Source organism: Panthera uncia (assembly GCF_023721935.1).
Source record: "Panthera uncia isolate 11264 chromosome B2 unlocalized genomic scaffold, Puncia_PCG_1.0 HiC_scaffold_25, whole genome shotgun sequence".
Lineage (NCBI taxonomy): Eukaryota > Metazoa > Chordata > Mammalia > Carnivora > Felidae > Panthera > Panthera uncia.
Genome location: NW_026057581.1, coordinates 10,726,015 through 10,747,845, shown reverse-complemented (window position 1 = coordinate 10,747,845; position 21,831 = coordinate 10,726,015). Strand labels below are relative to the sequence as shown.

Genomic DNA, 21,831 nt, shown 5'->3' with positions numbered 1-21,831 from the left:
TTGCCCGGGCTGAGTTCTTTCAAGCCCTCAAGCACTTACTCTAATTTAGAGCTGCTGCTGCTTTCCACATGAATGGGAGAACCAATGTGTCATTCTTAACTCAATTTGTATGAACAAGCCACGGTAGCAAAAATAATACCAACAGTAAAAACGTCTTTTTAAATGGCATACGTAAGCAACTTTATACGTGAATTTAGGATAAACTACATGTACTGGGTCTACCAGCAGGCTTTGGTTTCTCAGCGAATGAACTGAAACCAGAGCAGTGACCCAATGGCTCAAATAAATATATTCACTTGCAGTTTTAACTTAAGGATCATTTACAATTATTACCCCCCATTATAAGCTTAATTGCAACCACTAACTTACCCTTTGGGGTCTAAAAGATCCCGAACTTTCTCATTATAAATTTCCATATAGGATACTTCGACTTTAAAGGTCTGTGACTCATTTTGCTCTAGGGAGATCCTTTTAAATAAAGCACAGCAGAGCCTTGGAATAAGGCCCAGCTGCTCAGCACTGCCCATCATGGAGAAGGATTTTCCTGAACCTGGAGAAGATCAAGCAGAAAGAAGGGAGGAAGCAGAGGAAGTGAAACATAATGCTTCCATCATATGAGTTTCCTACATACACACACCAGGGTCACATAGCAGAAGTAGCAAACATTGCCCTCAAACTAATGCCCTCGGGCAGTAAGGCAACTATTCTTTCTATAACACGCATGGTCTCCAGTTTGACAGAGGGATGCCTACAAATATAACCACTACAGATACATGATCTTGAAAAGTATGTATAGTAAATATCAAGTATACATTATTGAGTAACATTGACAGTCCTTAGCCACAAAAATAGTTTATTTTTGTGAAAGTATCCTCTCACCGAGTCTCCTAGCTGTCCTGTGATGTGACAGCAGGGAGTACTGGCATGACTTAGTCTAACTTTATAACCGAAGCAATGTTAATGGCTGAGCCCCTAACATGCTTCTGTTCTACGTGTTCCAAGCACCTGTCTCACAATCTTGGTTTAATAATCCATCACCGCTCAAGGGGCACCTGGGTGGCTCAGTAAGTTAAGCGTCGGACTCTTGATTTCAGCTCAGGTCATGATCTTATGGCTCATGAGGTCGAATCCCCAATCGGGCACTGTGCTGGCAGTGCGGAGCCTGCTTGGGATTCTCTCTCCACACCCCACTGTCTCTCTCTCTGCCTCTCCCCCACTCACATGCACACACGCACGTGCACGTGCCCTGTGTCTCTCAAAATAACTAAACTTAAAAAATATTCAACACCACTCTTGTGCCCAGGGAAGGTCCTCCGTATAGGATGATACTAAGAGTTGCTCTACCACATTTTACTAGAACCTTTATACTGAGAAACTGGTAATTATTTTTCCAGTTCAAATACAGTTAAAACTACAATTTAGGAAAATGACACTTAACAGTTTGAAACTAGCCTTGCTCAATTACTCAGTTACCAAAATTGTTGAACCTTCAAAAAGAGGGGCCTTTTGATCATCAAATTCAGTTAAACCCACAAAATCAGAAGTATGTTTCTGTCACTTCCCAGGAAGTGTCACTAGAAAGTGCTTTCTAGTTCTAGGCTTTAAGAAATGCATATTTAATATCACTGACTATAAATACAGCTACTTACCTGTCTGTCCATATGCAAAAATACAAGCATTATACCCCTGGAAGGCTTTTTCAAGAATTCCTTCCCCAAGGCACTTGAAAACCACTTCTTGACCTAAAAAATAAAATAAAAAAAACAACCAAAGAAAAGAATGATTTTTCTTGACATGTTTGGATTAGTAACAGAGTCCCGGTTATTAACAATAGTCTCTCAATCCAAAAAAGATGTTAAAAGTGTATTGTGTGACTACTTTTGAGGGCTGTGTATTAAGAGCTCAGTTCCTGGATTAGTTCATGATTCTACCCGTTCTTTCCCTCTTGGGACACTTCTCCAGGCACTGATGCTGGAGGACCACACCGAAGCATCGTTTAAATTCTGTTGCGCTTCCTCCCAAGAGTTGGTATTAAAATGGCATTCAACATAATGGTCCTACCTCCCCATCTGGATTCTGAGCTTGCAGTGAGCTGGAGCTTTGTCAGACGCATCTCGAGAGGTGTAAGTACCTAGCACAGTGCAAAGTACCGGCCAAGTGCAGAGAAACTGTTCATTGTTGGGTGGGTGGGGCGGGGTGTGGAGCAAAGGCACCGGTCTCCTTGTCCCCATGGTGGGCTGGAGGACGAGTTCCCTTCTGCGGGCCTGCCTATAGCTTACTGCAATTCTTGGCAATGTTCAGTCATGCACAATACAGCCAGTAGCAACCGGCTGAAGAGAAAACTGTGAAAATCTTTTTCACCAGTGAAGGCGGCATTTACTACCCTTTGAAATTTGTGACTTTCTAATATTCATTCCCCGTCATTAAGAGAATTAAAATGATGCTCTCCTTCCTGTGCTCTACTGCTCCTGAACAGTCACGATTACAGTATTTGCCAAAACTACTGGTTTAAGTACCTCTTTCCTCCAGTGGACTGAGAACCCCCCGAATGATGTCGGAGACTATAATCTGTTTATTTTTGTAATCCTAGGGCCTGGGACAAAATGCTTAATAAATGTTGGTTGAAAAGAATGAGTCCTTTTTTTTTTAATCCTACACAACAATTCCTTTTACGTTTGGAAGTAATGCAACAGAACATAAGCTCTCAGGTGTACTTCTTCTTTCCTGCAAAGTTGGATCGGATTTTAGCAGTCGCTTGTTACATTGGGGCACCTCATGGCTGCAGAATGGGACTCTTATAAACGTTAAATGTGAAACAAGTAATATTTTCAACCATTAGGTTGGCGAAAAACAAAATTTTGGCAACAATATAGCTAGACTGAGGAAATACAGGCACTTTCATAACCTGCTGGTGGGAGAAAAAACAAATGCAGCCATTTGAAGAAAACCTTGCAGCACCTTTGAAAGAGAATATAAATAAGCCCATACTCTGGCCCACTGTGAGGCACGCGCCCTAGAGGCATTCCCACAAGGGACCCCTGTAATAGGATGCTCATGGCAGCATTATTTTTCTTCTTCTTTTTAAAATGTTTGTTTATTTTTGAGAGAGAGAGAGGGAAGGGACAAAGGGGGGGGGGTGGGCAGAGGATCCAAAGAGGGCTCTGTGCTAACACTAGTGAGCCCGAAGTGGGGCTTGAACTCACAAGCCGTGAGATCATGACCTGAGCCAAAGTTGGATGCTCAATCGACTGAGCCACCCAGGTTCTCCAGGGCAGCATTATTTCAATTCTCTAAGTTGGAATAAAGTTAAATGCCCACTAATAAGGGAGTAGAGACATAAAATGTGACTATTTTATATGACAAAGATAACAAACCATGTAAAAAAAAATAAAACAAACGTGTGTAAACAACGCTGGAATTCAAAAACATTGCTGCATTTAACAAAAGTCATGTGCAAACTATACATACAATGTAAAAAACTTAGAGAGAGAGAGAGAGAGAGAGAGAGAAAAGCACTAAAGTTAAAAAAAATGAAATGGAAGAAAAAATGCCAAATTTATATAACCTTATTTCTCTCTGACCTCTACAATCTAGTGCAGAGCCTGGTACCTAAGAGTATTTAAAACATGCTGGTGTACCACACGGATTTTTTTGAAGGGTGTAACCACCCCGAAACACACAGGTTTGTTGTGAAGACCAACTAAAGATTGTGTGTGCACGTACTCATGTACAGACTGAAAAGAAGGTAATGACAAAGTTGACACCCACTACGTCACCATTTTTTTCTGGTACGTCTTCTCAAAAGATCTTCCTTATCCTACATGGACTCCCCCAAGGCCCACGCCCAAAGGCAGGCCTTAAATCTGGAGCACAGCCCTGCCGTGTAGAACACAGGAGTTGAACACAGCCCGCGCTCAGGCTTATGAGAACTGACCATGGTCCTCAGCCAGACCCAAGTGCCAGCCACCCGCAGACTCTGAAGGCACCACTTTCTTGGCACAAGAAGATGAATGGAGCCATCTTGTTGGATCTCCCACCCTGGTCAACCAGCCCCTCAGGAAGTGGGTGAGGGTGGGGACAAGACGCTTCGAGGCTTGGCTAGGTCAAACATCCTGCCCGTAATTCATGATTTCAACTCCTATTCGGTAACTTGAAAAAAAGCTCCTGCTTGAGCTGACTGCAGGATTCAACTGCAGGGGAGCACTGTGGTCAGGAACCTCTCTCTTCCTATGTTAGGTAGTGAGATACAATACTTCTGACTTCTGCACCTGAGGCCGAGCAGGATGGAAATATGAGGACTTATTTTCTCCATATTCTTTTTTTTTTTAATGTTTATTTTTGAGAGAGAGAAACTGCGTGCATGTGAGTGGGGAAGGGGCGGGGGGGGGGGGGGCTAGGATCTGAAGCGGGCTCTGCACTGACCGCAGAGAGCCTGACACGGGGCTTGCAGGGCTTGAACTCATGAACCATGAGGTCATGACCTGAGCCAAAGTCAGCTGCTTAACGGACTGAGCCACCCAGGCGCCCCTCTTCATATTCTTTTAAAGGCAAGTCACAATGTTGCTTATTCTTAGCACAAATGGTCTTTTAAACTAAAGATTAGTCAAAAACAAACACAAAAAACCAAGAATGAATGCTACATGAAATAGGTTTAAGGCATGTCAGGTGAAGAAAAACCACAAAACAATCCAAGATATGTATACTAAAATTGCACACAAAATAGACCAAATGATTAGAGAATTCTCCAGGATGTAAAAATATAAGAATAAACTGGTTTGGGGGCACCTGGGTGGCTCAGTCAGTTGAGCATGTGACTCTTGGTTTTGGTTCAGGTCGTTATCCCAGGGTTGTGGGATTGAGCCCCGCATCAGCATGAAGCCTACTCAAGATTCTCTCTTTCTCCCTCTGGCTCTGTCCCCTGCTCACATTCTTTCTCTCTCTCTCTCTCTAGGGGGGGGAAAAACTTAAAAAAAAAAAAAAAAAAAGAGTGAATTGGTTTTGCCTATGTCGAAATTATTACAAATACTAAAGAGGATATAAATTAACCTTTTAAAGTTGGATACTTTTATTATTTATGCAACTAAGAAGAAGACAGTTTTTATCATCTGCTCTGTTTGCATTGCACTTTGTGTTTTACATCATTGAATCCTTGCAGTACCCAGCACCAGAGGGTATGGATTGTGATCTGAACGGAGGCTGGGGCTCGGAAAGGGGGATCGTTTGCCCAAGATCACACCGCCAGTGAGCAGCAGGGCCCGGGTCTGTCTGCACTGACTCCTGAACGTTAAGGCAGATGCTTAGCCATCATCAGTGACTCATGTTGCGGGACAACTAGGAATCTGATACTCCCACCTCTGGTCTCCTTGGCTTTGTTTAGATTTTTCTCACCAACTCTAGAACTCACCACACCGCGCTATTTTTTTCCATTTTTCTCTACCCCTGGGTGGTGAAAACGGCTGCTCTTGCGTCTTGGAAGAGTCCTTGGCACACAGTAGGCACTTTTATTTCCCAAGTTATTCCTCTGTTGACATAGCTGTCCTCAGACTAAAGTGTATTTAATTGGAGGCCCCTTTCCTCATTAGTGAGGACTGACGCATCAAAATATTATTTGCTGAACTTAAAAAGAAATGTTCAATTGCATTAGAGTTTATACTTTGATCAAAGTATGGCTGTTTTTGAAATTCTAATGAGCCCCTAAAGACTGCAGTACCCTTGGTTAAATAAGGCACTGGGGACAGACATGAATAGATGTGTTAACATAATATGTATACTAATTGGACAATTTTGATAAAAATTACAGATTATACTTTTCCTGGCACCCATATAGTAGCCTCCTGGACATTAAAACAAAATATATGTGACAGAAAAAAACAAACTACTCTCTCTGATTTCTACTAAATATGTGCATATGCTTTTCAAAAAGTCAAGTTTTCTTAGACATTTAGTTATGCTTGACAGACGGAATATAATTCAGATTTAACATATTTAATAAAGTTTTAGTTATAAGTAGGAAAGGAAAAACTTCTGGGGAATACAAAATGGAATATGAAAAAGTAGAAAACAATTATACTGTGTTTCTGGAAAGAGTTCATCTCTTTTCCATCCTTAAATAACCATCTTGAAGCAGAATTTGTAAAAGGATAAATACAAAGAGCTATTGTTATGTTCATGTATTTTTACAGTTTTAAGCAAGACTGGATTCTAGAGAGACTGGAATACATTTTGTCACTATGGCTTCATGTCTTAAGGGAAATTTATTCTTCTTTACGACAGGAAATAATGAAGACTTTCCCACCTCCACAAAGTTACATCAACATTACTATTTTTTTAATAGCTGCTTAGCTTCCCATTGTATGTTTAACTGATGCAATCAGTTCCCCACTATGGATATTTAGATTATTTCCTTTTTCTTAAGTATTTATCTTCGAGCACTTTTCTATTGACTTTACCAGGCAAAACTCCAAAAAATCTAATTACTGAGTCCTCTAGCAATGCACCCTCAACAACATAGCTATTATCATTCTTCTTGGTTTTGACAAAACTAAAATTTTCCTTTCCTTTGTTTATTGCTCACTTTGGACGCATTCTTTAGTAAATTGATTACTTGGGTTGTATGTTTCTTTTTATAAATCAATTGGTTTAGTCATTGATTTTCTTATTTAAAAATGCTCATCATGTATCAAGGGTATTAACCTTTGGTCTACTCTATGTTGTAAATATTGTTTCCTAATCTGTCATTTACTTTTTAATCTCATGTTGGTTTTTGTCACACAAAAGCTTTTGGTTGTTCATATCCAAATCTTTCACCTTTTCCTTTGTAATTTTTCCTATGGTATATGTTATGCTTTTATGCTTCCAAAATCCTTTTGTTTTATTATTACCCCAAATTATATAGGGATTCACCTAGATTTTCTTCTAGTTCTGTTATTTTTGTTTTTTACAGTTTTATTTTCAAACCTGAACTCTGCCCCTTACCAGCTGTGTGACCTTGAGCAAGTTCTGGGTTTCTACATTAGTAAATCAGGAACAATGACTGCTACCTTACTGGGTTGCTGGTATGATTTAATAAGGCAAGAAAGGTAAAGCATATACCATAGGGCCTGGCTGGTGTAAGTATAGAATATATTTTAGTTAATATCCATTGTTATCATCATCCCTTAAATCTTTAATCAACTATAATTAATTTTGGTAGAGAGAAGGAGGTAAACATCTAATTATTTTTCCTTAAAATAGTTCCTTCAGGGGCGCCTGGGTGGCTCAGTCGGTTGAGCGTCCAACTTTGGCTCAGGTCATGATCTCATGGTCCGTGAGTTCGAGCCCCACGTCGGGCTCTGTGCTGACAGCTTGGAGCCTGCTTCGGATTCTGTGTCTCCCTCTCTCTCTGCCCCTAACCCACTCACATTCTATCTCTGTCTCCCTCAAAAATAAATAAACATTAAAAAAAAATGGTTAAGATGGTAAATTTAAAAAATAAAATAAAATAAAATAAATAAATAAATAAGTAAAATAGTTCCTTCATTGGGATGAGCCTGGGTGGCTCAATGGGTTAAGCATCTGACGCTTGATTTCGGCTCAGGTCATGATCTCAAGGTTTGTGAGATCAAACTCAGCATCAGGCTCCATGCTGACAGCACAGAGCCTGTTTGGGATTCCCTATCTGCCCTTCCTCCACTCACACTCACTCACGCGCTCTCTCTCAAAATAAATAAACTTAAAAAAAAAAAAAAATAGTTCCGGGGCGCCTAGGTGGCTCAGTCGGTTAAGTGTTTAACTTCAGCTCAGGTCATGATCTCACGGTTTGTGAGCTCGAGCCCCATGTCGGGGTCTGTGCTGACAGCTCAGAGCCTGGAGCCCACCTTGGATTCTGTGTCTCCCTCTCTCTCTGCCCCCCACCCCCTGCTCACACTCTGTCTGTCTCTCTTTCTCTCTCAAAATAAATAAACATTAAAAACAACTAAAAAAAAATAGTTCCTTCATCTTTTCAACCATTCTGTGAGGTAATTCAATTTCAAAGATAAAAGAAAAGATACTTATTCTTAGAAAAAAATTTTAAAGGAATCATGTATTGCATTTCTCTAGCAATGGAGAACTTTTTTAATGTTTATTTATTTTTGAGATAGAGAAAGCGTGAGTGGGGGAGGGTCAGAGAGAGGGAGACAGAGGATTCGAAGCGGGCTCTGTGCAGACAGCAGTGAGCCTGATGTGGGGCTCAAACTCGCGAATCGCGAGATCATGCCCTGAGTCGAAGTTGGATGCTCAACCAACTGAGCCAGCCACCCAGGCACCCCTCTAGCAATAGAGAATATTTTTAAATATTTCACTGACCAAATATAATGGTGGGGCACTCTCACACATGAAAGAGAGTGAGAGATCGAGCAAGTATATGGTAGTGGGGTATTATGTTTTATTTGTGTTGGTGTGTGTGTATGTATTTGTGTGTTGGGTGTACATGGGATTATACGCGTGTTGGGTGTATGTGTACGTGTGTGTGTTGGGGGTGTGTGTGGCATGTGTTTTGGGTTGTATGGGGGTATATATATGTGTGTATGTGTGTTGGGGGTACATGTATGTCTATGCTGAGGGTATGTGTATGTCGGTGTGTATGTGTGTTATGTTGGAGCATCATGAGGAGAGGAAGAAAAAACAACATTATTTGGGACAGGGTATGCCAACCTAATACTGTCCAGTGGAGGAAAAATATTTACTATTGTTTCATAACATTATCTCGGAAGGGTACGGGGGTAAAAATGAACATAATAAAACCTATCAATAAAACTACAAATAGATAACATACTCCATAGAGTTTCCCTCATTTTTCTAATCTGGTGCCTTGTTAGCTGTATGACTCCCTGGCTGGGGTTATATTTAATCAATTCTTTGGCTTGGTAACTTTCAGGGCATTACTGGTATGATAAGAAACAACTATAAAAAGACCAGACTGTCAATCAAAGCCTTAAAATGCACTATGAACTCTTTATACAGCCTCCTGTCCTCCTCAACATAACTGGCTCCCCATGAGACACAAAGGAGGACTATACTTCACTCTGTGATACAGAGAAAATATTAAATATCAAAGAGCCTTATATGGTCTGTTAAGGAGAGTTTGGTTGATCCAAAAGACTGAAGGTTTCCTGCTTTGTTCATTTCTATTTTTTAAACCCAGCAGTCCCCTTTTGCAGCGCAGCAGAAAAACAACAACAACAACAACAACAACTTGCCAACGGCTTGTTGAAGCTCACTTTGCAAAAAAATGGGGCTGTTTATGTTGGATGGTGGGAATCAGGGAATCCATAAAAGATGTAGTATCTTCACCTAAATGTTTGCTGACCATCGCTCACCCGCAAAGAGAACAAAGCGAAGCGTTGTATGTCTAGGGGAATGCACAACAGCCCATAAGGGAAAGTTCAGAAGTCCTTGGCAAGCAGGAAGATCTGAGTATTTGTTTCCATCCCAGACAAGCCAAGCAAAGCCACAACACTGTCAAACCCAAGAGGTTTGTGGCTTTTCAGCAGCACCGATGCCAGAGAGGAAGTGCCCTTCTCTAGACACAGCCCCACGTGTCTACGGCAGGGAATCCACAGGACAAACCTAACCTCATTTGTTAATAACCATGACCAAAAAGACACCAATTTCCTCTGTGGGGTTTATGCTTAAAACCACCTACGGCCGTATGGACAAGTCTTAAAACACAGACATGCCCAAAGCAATCTGCAACATAATTTCACAGTCGCAGAGAGGGCTCCTGTATGGAATTTCTGCAACCAAGGTTAGACACCTGACCCAACCAACCCTACATCACATATATAATACAGACCTTCAAAAAGTGAATACCCTGAGTCCCCATGCTTGCGCATAATCTGTCCCTACTGGGGATCGCAGCAAGGATTCAAAGCTATTATGTGTGTGCACTGAGAACTGAGCAAGCAAGGTCATTCTCTCTCTATAGCAGGACCCTGATAGCAAAGCGCAGAAGACCAACTAGGGACCAAAGAGAAAATGCACGTACCAATCATATGCCCAACACCTGACTACCAAAGAGGTAGTTACAGAGGCGTACGTTCTAAGAAAAGGGAGAACAAAACAGGAGGGCATAACCCCTGTCTTATTTACAACCTGCATTAAGCAAGGGAGTCTCACGTAGATCATGGCTGAATAAAACAGTAAGTGTGGCAATATGCAGCTAGGCATGACATATGCATGGAATGTTTTTCGTTTTTCTTTAAAAAAATTTTTTTTAATGTTTATTTTTGAAAGAGAGACAGAGCATGAGCAGGGGAGGGGCAGAGAGAGAGAGGGAGACACAGAATCCAAAGCAGGCTCCAGGCTCAGGGCGGTCAGCACAGAGCCCGACGCGGGGCTCGAACTCACAGACCGTGAGATCATGACCTGAGCCGAAGTTGGACACTCAATGGACTGAGCCACCCAGGCGCCCCATATTTCTCATTTCTCCAAAGTGGGAACATAGAAGAGCATTCAAGATTTCAACACAATCCACACTTTTGTCTGTTTATACAGAGTCTCCTGTTTTCTTTCTTGTCTCTTTTCTCTCTGGAGTAAGAGTGGAAAAAAATGTCTGAACTCAGTATTTGTGACATGGAGCTCGCGGGCCTGCTCGTTTGTGAGCGTGTTTCCCCACCTCCAAGCAGGGCTGATGGCCACTGAGATTCTGAGGAGTGTGGGTCAGGCAGGGGGCCCAGTTCCAAACAAGAGCACCTGGGTCCTACAAGACCGAACGGGTCCCCCCACCAACTTTGCAATGGCAAGGAATGCCCAGCCCGGACCAGGCTTCAGCAAATCCCTCTCCCAAACAGCACAGCTCAGAAACTGTCCCATGTAGTGAAGTTAAGCCTGGTTTAAGTTAAATGACCAAAAACTACAGAGTTCAGACAAAATTAAAAAAAAAAAAAAAAAAAAGGAGGCTTTAAGGATTGACCTGGTGACACTAGATTTAAGTTTTAATCAACCTCAGAAGTTTGCCATGAAGGGACTTGGGTAAAAGGATCCAGAGGAATTGGGCCATGAGGGTGCAGGGAGAGCACGGGGCCATTTTTCACATGGTGTCCAAGGGCTATCAGACTTGCAGTGCCTGGGAGTTCTGCTTGCAGCATGGCACAGGGTGACTCACCCAGAAGGACATTTCCACCCCAGCAACGGTGCTGAGACGAGTCAAGAGCTGGCAGTGAACCTCGGCTGCTTTTTTGTTGGCAGATAAGGTGGCTGACTCACCCAAGGGGATGGTGAGGCATCGGTGCCCAGGATGGAAGGAGAAACTAAGCCACCTTGTGCGTGAGGACAGTCTGACAGAGAATGTATTTTGAGTTATTTTGTAGGGTATTTTCACATAAACCATCTGCTGAGAAAGAAAGTGTTCCTCATTTCTGTCTGATATATTCTCTCTGGTACAGGAGTAGGCCTGACCCCAAATCCCTCCTGGACTGTGGGGAGCACAATATTGACAGCACGTGAGGGGAGATTAAAATAAAGCCCAAACCAAACATAAGCATTCGGGACTCCAGAGAACATCTGACAGGAGGGAGAACACTATTAGAATTATTCCTGGCCAGGTTCCAAGCCAGAGGACTGCAACGTGATTTCGGCATACAGCCACTTTTGGGGGATGTCAGAGAAGAGAGGATCGCCCGGAATTACAGGAGAATCCATAAAAACCTTCACATGTAATTGTCACTGACTCAAATCTATCTTTACAATTGCTTTTCAGCTCTCTCACAGGTAGGAGGACCTCCAAGAACCTCAGTTTTCTCATCTGTAAAACAGGGACAGTAATAGTTTCAACACGATTGACTACATGACAATTAAATGACCCACCACAGATAGAGGGGTGGGCACAGTGCTGGGAACCTAGTGCTTAGAAGTGTACTGTCTATTGTGATTATTATCCACCTCCCTAAATAGCCTGCACTATATTAAATGATGTCTCTGGGTACCAGTAAGTAAGGAATAGACAGGGATAAAGAAAGGAAAGCCTGTTAGAAGGTGGGGCTGGGTGGGATTGAAGAATAGGAGTAGAGAGGGGCGCCTGGGTGGCTCCGTCGGTTAAGCGTCCGACTTCGGCTCAGGTCATGATCTCACGGTTTGTGAGTTCGAGCCTGCATGGGACTCTGTGCTGACAGCTCAGAGCCTGGAGTCTGCTTCGGATTCTGTGTCTGCCCCTGTCTCTCTGCCCCTCCCCCACCTGTGCTCTGTCTCTGTCTCTGAAAAATAAATAAATGTAAAAAAATATATTTTTTAAAAAGGAGGAGTAGAGGGGCACCTAGCTGGCTCAGCTGGTAGAGCGTGTGACTCTTGATCTCAGGGGCAGGAGTTCAAGCCCCACATTGGGAGAGAACCTACTTTAAAAAAAAATAGGGGGCGCCTGGGTGGCTCAATCATTTAAGCATCCGACCTCAGATCAGGTCATGATCTCACAGTTCACGGGTTCAAGCCCCGTGTTGGGCTCTGTGCTGACAGCTCAGAGCCTAGGCCTGCTTCAGATTCTGTGTCTCTTCCTCTCTCTGCACCTCCTCTATTAACACTCTATCTCTGTTTCTCAAGAATAAATAAACACTAACAATACAGGAGTACAGGTAAGAGAAAAACACACACACACACGCATGCACACACACGCACACACACATTTACACACCCACACCAGACACTCACACACATGTATACACATACATATATTCAAATATACACACAACATACACACTCGTACAAACACACAAATGTACACTCACACACTCTCTCTTTTTAAAAAATCTGACAATATTAGTTTAGTTCGTTTATTTCAGAAAGGTTTTTCTCTACCAGTAAGGCTGGCCCACCCAAGAGAAAAGTCAAGGCCCCTGTGACCTCATGGGGTTCAGGAAACACTGTGTGCAGTGCAGGGACATGAACTGAAACAGTTCCAGTGTGGGCACTTGGCAGACTTTACCAAACACAAATACAACCCCACCATGAGTAAACTTCAAAGTCAACATTAAAGATTCTTGTGATAAAAAAAAAAAAAAAAGTTTCTCTTAACTGACCTGCACTTACCCAGCTTTCTGAATTACCTGACATTGTGTTCCATCTGTAAAACAGTACAGAGGCATGCCCCCTCTACCCTAAACCACCCCAGCTGCTAGGCTGTGCTCAGGACCCCTGCCAGCTGAGCTATGTTCTCACAAAGGGTCAGCTGTGTCTGCTCCTAAACTGGTTTATGTCATTGAACTTCTCTGTAGTTACATAATTTTATTAACAAATGTAAAAAGGGAGTTGCTGATTCTAAGAAAGCTAAGTTGGGCACTTAAGGGAGCAACTTGATGAGGGCTAGTCACCAAAAGAATTGTCAAATGAGGTACGGGTAAGACAATTTGCAAAGGGCCATAAAAGAAAAAAGAAAAATCTAGAAGAACTCTGCATTCAGACTGTTTCCTACGTGTCTTTGAAGATGGCGTGCATCATTTATAATGACTCTCTACTTTACCAAATTTTTCAAAGAATCGACCACTACTGCTTCTCACAACTACAGGGAAAATGTCTATGGTTTTGATAAACCTAATAGCCAACAATTACTGAGTATGTATATTGTGCAAGGTACTTGCTGAGTGCTTCTTGTATGCTTGAATAGTGAAAGAATGAACCAACTCAGCACACTGAAACAAGTATTTTTGGAACTTTGCTAAAATATTGGTTCTATTTCGGCTACTGCTGGCTGTTAGAATGTAAATTGTTTTGTCTCGTCCCTGTTCTTGCTTCAGTTGAACGGTGTGAAAGAGAAATCATCTCTACCTCTGAGCACATAGAATGTCCCATACCATGGGATCAGAATCCAACACAGCGGCTTGCCCCACAGCCGAGCTCACGGCTCAGATGCTCACAGCACAAAGCTACGCTAGCAGAACAAGCATCACAGAACCTTTCTCCTGAACTGCAGGGTGTTAACAATGCCTGAAAACACACGGCCACAGCAAGTTGGAGCAACGTGCCATATGGTGAGGATTGTTATATAATTTCTAAGTCAATAGTTTAGAAGCTCTGGGCCAGGAAATGCTCATGTCCACATTGAGCCCAGATATGCCACCACCAGACTGGTTTTTATTTTTATTTTTTAAGGATTTTTTTAAGTTAGTTTATTTATTTATTTTGAAAGAGAGAGAGAGAGAGAGAGAGCGAGCACACAGGAGGGGCAGAGAGAGAGGAAGAAAGAGAATCCCAAGCAGGGTCCACACTGTCAGCACAGAGCCCGATGCGGACCGCGAATTCACGAACAATGAGATTATGACCTGAGTTGAAACCAAGAATGACGTTTAACTGACTGAGCCAACCAGGCACCGCAAAGATTTTATTTATTTATTTATTTATTTATTTATTTAATGTTTTATTTATTTTTGAGACAGAGAGAGACACAGCATGAGCAGGGGAGGGGCAGAGAGAGAGGGAGACACAGAATATGAAGCAGGCTCCAGGCTCCGAGCTGTCAGCACAGAGCCCAACCAACGCGGGGCTCGAACCCACAAGCTGTGAGATCATGACCTGAGCTGAAGTCAGACGTTCAACCGACTGAGCCACCCAGGCACCCCTCAAAGATTTTATTTTTTAAGTAATCTCTACACCCAATGTGGGGCTCGAATTTACAACCCCTAGATCAATAGTTGAATGCTGTACCGACTGACCCAGCCAGGTGCCCCTCACCAGACTGGTTTTTATTTCTGGCATGAAGATTTATAGAAAAATAGGTCTGTGAAAAATATTCCCTCACTAGGAAGAAAACTGAAATCAAGGGGCAGTCACTGTTATTTACCAACATGGTACATTTTAGGCAGTGACGAAACATGGATGATTCATTGTTGAGGCCTTAATTACAAACAGTAGTGATTTAAACATTTACAAAGGCTGATTACCTGTCAGTATTCACTACAATAACTTTATAGTCCTAACTGTGGTTTTATGTCTATGTGCATGTATATATGGGTGAAGAGTAGAGGAAGATAAGAGTTTATGTAGAAATATACCAAGGTTTGGGGGCCTAATTCTGCAGATTACTTCTGTTTTGTTTTATTTTTTTCTTAGTTCTGGCACAAGGGTGTTTGCTTTAAAGACTCAGAATAATCTGCCACACAAGCATTATTATGCCTACCTACCCCAAAAGTTATAATAAATAATACAGTTAAAATGTAAAACGTCTCAAAGCCTGATTCAATGCAATGTAAACCGCTTAACAAACGAGTCTTTGACTTGCCTCTGAAAAGTCCACTGGGACAGCTGTGTGACCAGCACAAAATGTCTGATTCATGTTTTATCAGAGAGCTAGAGGGGATCTGAGATCACCCTGGGCCCTATCTCCTCCTTCCACAGATGAGGAAACAGATCCCCCAAGGTGAGCGGCTTGTGGCAAAACCAGGTCTGGTCAACCCCAGTACAACGCATTTTCTTTCCACAGGGCTGATGCTATTATCCTCATGACTTCCACCATGTGACCACGATAAAGACCATAAATATTAAGTGAGCTTCTCCTATGTGCCAAGCACTGGCTTCAGTACTTTCCACAAACAGGTCATTTGGTCCTCAAATCAACCCTATGAGATGGGAATGATTATTGTCCTCATTTAACACGAGTGTAGTGAGATTCAGTGGCTCACCGGGCCTTATAGGTCGAAGGCGGTGAGGCCAGGATTGGAACCTGGGCAGTCTGGGGGGACAGGAGCCCACATTCTTCCTTCTAGCACTGCAATAACCGGCTGCCATGGCCATTAGACACACTACATACTTGTGCATTTCTATGCCGCAAAGCCTGAGAGTGAAGGGTGTTGCTGTCACTTTTAACAAACAGTAAAACAGAACAATCTGACATACCACATGAGACCTAACGCCCTTGCCTCTGGTTGTTCTCTCAAACCCAGTGCTTTTGGTCTTTTCCTCTCTCCCTCCCCTCCTCCTCCCCTCTCCTCAACCTAAGTTCTGAGAGCTGCCTTGAGAGCTCTCAGTCAGTATCAATGATGCCATTATTCACTGAGCCTGACAAATAGGTCGGTTTCAGGAAATCTGTGCTTCCCCTTCTGCATTTCCTCTATTTCTCATCAGAGAATCAATGCCTTCTATCTTAATGTTTCTATTCACAATTAAGAAGGAATTGTGAATTATTTTTTAATGAAGAGAAAGGAAATCAAGTTAGTACGAAACCCATCAACTAACCTACCAGTAATGTACTTAGTGGGCAAATTATGAGTGCAAACAAATCTGAGAACAGTTGGCAAGAATTTTACTTTTTGCTAAGGTGGTCACTGTATTTGTACAATAATATGACCATCCAAAGAACAAGAGAATGTCTCTCTGAATTTTGTAAACAGACATTGCTCTGTGAGCCGAGAGAATCCATTCAATGGAACCCGCTATTTGATGTGATCATGCAGACCAGAAGTGGTAAACTTTAGACTATCAGTATGTCTAAAAATCATTATCTTTTTAAATATTTCTGAACATACTAATTTATAATGCGGAGCTCCAGAAATCTTTAGTTTCACATTTGAATTTTATCATCTGAACTGAATAAAATTATTTCCCATTAAAAAAAAAAGTTTGTCCTATATTCAGGGATATGAATGATATATTGCAGGAGACTAGAATGGTCTCTTGGGCAATAAGAGCGGATGTGATTCTAGAAGATAGGACAAAGAAAGACTGCCTCCCTTAAGGATTATTTTAACCATGTCACCCCAATAGTCCCTGTTTTTTGGGGTTTTTTTACCGTATCAGTCTAAACCAATAATCAGTCTAAACTAAACTCAGTTTAATTTTCTATTATCTGGCCTCAGTCAGCAAGTACAAATAGGTCTCACACTGCTTCCCCCCACGACACACCTTCTGTTAAGACAAGTGCTTACACTATGCTCACTCTGACTTCTCTGTCTTCACTCACGGAAAAGCCAAATGAGGTGTCACTGATGGGCACCTTCCACTGGTCAGTGCACTGAGTAACAACAACATGAGACGCATATCGTCGCCATGTTTCCCATTTTTTAGAAAAGAAACTGTGGCTCAGAGATTAAAGAAGAGAGCCAAGGCAGCGGTCCTAAGACTTAAACTCAGGTCTGACTTTGAAGTCCCTGTGCCCTCCTTGACGCCATGTTGCTTCTCTTATCTAGAAACCCTCTATGCTGCCTTTGCTACACCTATGGAGCTTCACTTTCCTGCCCAGTTTTGGTCCTTTCTCCCCTTCCCAGGCAACTGTTTAGCCCTTCCAGATTTTGCCCTTCCTTCAGTTTTCCATACCACTTAAAATGTGTGAAACAGTTAACTAAATATTCTCTCCAAATGTTTACTGTTGTTATGCAGTCCTTTGCTTTCCACCTAACTTTTTGATTCTCCAGGGCTTCTGAGGCTGCACACACAGTAGGGATTTCATAAACACTTGAGGAACTGAGACCTTCTGGCTCCCTGGGTTATATAAGAGGAACCACAGCACTGGGCTGGGGACACAGAATTGGTGGTGGGGAGTCATGGAGAAGAAGGGGAGGAAGGTAGACTGAGGCTATGGAATAAAGGACCCTAAATGTAGTTCAAGGAGTATAGATTTTATCTGTAAGTTGTGAGGAGTCCTTGAAAGTATCTGAGAATTGCAAGGGAGGAGTTCTAAGTCAGGAAGATATATCTGGCTGTATCCTTTTTTTTAAATATAATTTACTGTCAAACTGGCTTACATATAACACCCAGTACTTATCCCAACAGGTGCCCTCCTCAATGCCCATCACCCACTTTCCCCTCTCCCCCACCTCCCATCCACCCTCAGTTTGTTCTCTGTATTTAAGAGTCTCTTGTGGCTTGCCTCCCTCCCTCTCTGTTTGTAACTATTTTCCCCCTCTTCCTCCCCCATGGTCTTCTGTTAAGTTTCTCAAGATCCACATGAGTGAAAACATATATCTGTCCTTCTCTGACTGACTTATTTCCCTCAGCATAAGACCCTCCAGTTCCATCCATGTTGCTGCAAATGGCAGGATCTCATTCTTTCTCATTTATCTGCCTACATCTTGAATAACATCGGCTGAACAAAGTTTGGGCTTTTTATAGCCACAGCATTTGTCCTCATGTTTCTGTTATAGTAGAAATGTATTACTTCAGTAGTTTATTTAAATCCAAAAGCACACACACACACACACACACACACACACACACACACACACATCACTGTGCTAATACTCAAGGCAGACTATTTTAGACTCAGCAGAATTTGTCTAAAGTCCTAATGGGTCAATAAAAAAAACAAATTAATTACAACCAACATTCAGAAGTGATTATTCACTTTAATAGAATACATTTGCTACAGGTGTAGGAATGATGTTTGAAAAGAAAGGCAAATTTACCCACTGGGAGCAACCGAAGAAATTTTCCTAGTTCCAGACTGTTCACTTTTGAAAAAAATTATATGGCAAATAATTTCTCAACAAGTTTGCTATATGTGGTGAGGAAAAGGCTATCACTAGGGGCACCTGGATGGCCCAGTCCATTGAACATCCAACTTTGGCTCAGGTCATGATTTCATGGTCCGTGAGTTCGAGCCCCGCATTGGGCCCCAGCTTGGAGCCTGAAGCCTGCTTGAGATTCTGTGTCTCCCTCTCTCTCTGCCCCTCCCTGACTCATACCTTGTCTCTCTCTCTCAAAAATAAATTAACATTAAAAAAAAAAAAAAGTAAATGATAAAGGGACACCTAGGTGGCTCAGTCAGTTAAGTGTCTGACAGGACTCTTGGTTTCAGCTCAAGTCATGCTCTTACGTTTTGTGGGTTTGAGCCCCGCATTGGGCTTTGTGCTGATAGCATGGGGCCTGCTTGGGATTCTCTGTTTCTCTCTTTCTACACCCCTCACCTCTCAAAATAAATAAACATTAAAAAAAAAAAAAAGTAAATGAGAAAGTCATTCAGCTGATGGTCCTATAAGTAGAGATGAGGAGAACACACTCATTAAGACTAAATAAACAATGGGGACACAATCAAAAGAGTAGGAATCAGGGGCTCCTGGGTGGCTCAGTCGGTCAAGTGTCTGACTCTTGATTTCAGCTCAGGTCATGATCTCATGGCTCATGAGTTTGAGTTCTACACTGGACTCTGAGCTGATAGGGTGGAACCTGCTTGGGATTCTCTCTCCCTGTCTCTGCCCCTCCCCTGTTTACAATCTCTCTCTCTCTCTCTCTCTCTCTCTCAAAAATAAATAAATAAACATTGTTAAAAAATTAAAAATTAGTAGTCATCTATGTTCGATGGACTAGGAATGAAATGCCTCAAGGAAAGAACACTAGCAAAATGTGAGGCTGGGAGGCCATGTTTCCCTGAGGAACGTGGAGTTCATATCACCAATGACTGCAAGAACACTCAGGACGTGAGCGGGTCCTGGAAACCAACAGCATCACTGCTTTCCTCGTATTGGTGGAGAGATGAATTCCCACAGTGCTGGCGACGAGGAAAGACACGGCACATTAAACCTCTTCTTCACGTGATCATCACAACAGCTAGCATCTCTGGCTTGAGGTGGTTCCCCATTATTTCTAACTGATGGAACACCTCTGAAGATACTAACATCCTTCACAGGTGAAAAACCCGAGGCTTAAAAAACAAAACAGAACACACCCATGACTTCTTAGCAAGTTAGTGGCAGAGTCCGATCCTGAAATAAACCTTGTTGACTTCAAAGCCCACATGCTGGAATTGGAAAGAATGAGTGTGAATTTTATGGGAAAAACAGAATTCCAGAGGAAAGAAAACAGACGAAGAGTCCTGAGACCCAAAAATCAAGTGAAGAGAGAGTCAACTTACCAGCATATTTTGTAGTGTTAGATTCATCCATGGACCAAAAGCAATAATCGAAGGCAAATACCTGAAGGAAAGAAGAAAATATTAAAGATTAGTAAACTTCTAGGAGTATATCAAACTGCAAAAAAGAATTCACGATGAAGAAGAGGATCCCTATTACTGTCTGATGAAGACAATAAACACTATAGGTTTAATGCTTTATTAATCCTAAAGTTTCTTTTGGACTACACTGATGGTTATCTTACTGGATTAGTGTCCATTGCATATGAATAGGCTATTCATCCAGAATGCAAACAGCCAGCTATCTTAACCAAAAAAAAAAAAAAAAAAAAAAAGAGACAATACATTTAGTAAGAAAAAAACAATGACTTCTCACCCAAGTCCACAGTTTCTGCATCTGCTAAAGCCATTGGCTAGATTCCCATGGCTTCTCAAGTAACAACTTCCCATGGTTTCTCAAGTGATCAACTTGCATTGGAACCACTTCCTTCCAGCTTTCCATGATGCCACCATTTGTAGCTAAAGCTCCAAACTCCCCACATTTCCACCTTGGACTCTGTTCCCTGTTTCAGCGTGCCATCTTGGGCCAAGTCTTGCTAACAAATCGATAACTCACTCTTGGGTGCATTTCTGTAGAGTTACCAAATGACTACTATGTATCGGGAAAGGCTGATGCTTCTCCCATTTGGAATCTCATCCAATCACAACTTCCATGCATATTACCATCACTCGTGTTCCAGCTGTCATTAGCAGATGCACAGGGCAATGTTCCCCGAAGCATGATCCAAAAACAGTAATTTTAGGAGATATTCCATGAAAAAACAATTAAATTGTGTTGGAAATTTCACACTATTTGAGATCCTCAATGCAATTCTCAATATTAAAGGCTCTGAAAAGTTATTCAGCAAAGAAACCCATTTAATTGCTTAACTTTATTACTCCAATTAATTTTAGTGAAGAGACCCTTTCTTAAGTAATGCCTATGAGCATGCCTTGACACTATTGTTTCTCAGCATACCCCCTTAGCAAACTCTGGCCCAGAGGACCCAGTAGCCACTTTTCTGGGCTCCCGGCTACAGCTTCCCCCCCCCCCCCCTGCAGTCCAAACAGCAATTTACAGACCTCCCACAGACAGGAACCCTTTAATGCTTAATCATTTCCTAGGGATTGTAAGCACTGAACAAGCAGAACCCAAACTCTGTGAGCTGGCATTGAGACTGGCTGCAAAGAGGCATTTCCAGTCCATGCCCCCTAACTTCCTTATGCTTCTGCTGAACTTGTCTGTACCTTGGAATCAGTAGGAACAATTCCACCCCTGTCCTTGTTCTCCTCTTCATTTACACCCTTCAAAATGCTTCTTCTTCTTCTTTTTTTTTTTTTTTTTTTTGAGAGAGAGAGAACGTGTGAAGGAGAGGTAGGGAGAGAGAGGGAGAAGAGGAGAGAGAGAGAGAGAGAGAGAGAGAGAGAGAATCTCAAGCAGGCCCATGCTCAGTGCAGAGCCCAACTCAGGGCTCAATCCCATGACCCTGGGATCATGACCTGAGCTGAAAGAGTTGGACACTCAAGCACCCAGGTGCCCCCAAAATGCTTTGTATTTCTTAAGGCCCAATTCAATACATTTTTCTTCCAGGAAATATTTATTGTTTAAATCCAAAAGAATTATCTCTCCTCTCTGAAATCTTACGATGCTGTTTAATCCGGTTTCTCACAACTCTGACACCACTGATCTGTTTTTCATTAATCATGTATATGATCCTTGCATATGGTTTATCTCCACTGGTCGACTAAGTTCCTTGAAGGCAGGAACCATACTCAATTCACACTTGTATCCTAGAGTTTTCACAGCGGTTATTTGTAATAATTTATTGAGTGATTAATGATACCGAGACCTTGCAAGAAAGCAGGTACTTTCTAAATCGTAAAAAGATAAGTTATGCTCTGAAGAGTTTCAGTACTACATACACTTTCGTGCTTTTACAACCGATTCAGGCATATACAATGCACAACACTCACACCATCAATCTCAAATCCAAATTCAATTTTGTTAC

The 21,831-nt window shown here is 42.1% G+C and overlaps 1 protein-coding gene across 4 annotated transcripts in view; it reads right to left on the bottom strand.

Moving 5' to 3' along the window:
• Nucleotides 1-21,831, bottom strand: part of KIF13A (kinesin family member 13A) — a 216,787-nt gene that overhangs the window by 86,892 nt on the left and 108,064 nt on the right. For all 4 annotated transcript variants that reach the window (XM_049654981.1, XM_049654984.1, XM_049654982.1 and 1 more), the window contains exons 4-6: nt 19,787-19,847; nt 1,650-1,742; nt 370-550 (exon numbers count right to left, since the gene is read on the bottom strand). In XM_049654981.1, coding sequence (XP_049510938.1) covers nt 370-550; nt 1,650-1,742; nt 19,787-19,847 — 335 coding nt within the window. The remainder of the gene's footprint in view (nt 1-369; nt 551-1,649; nt 1,743-19,786; nt 19,848-21,831) is intronic.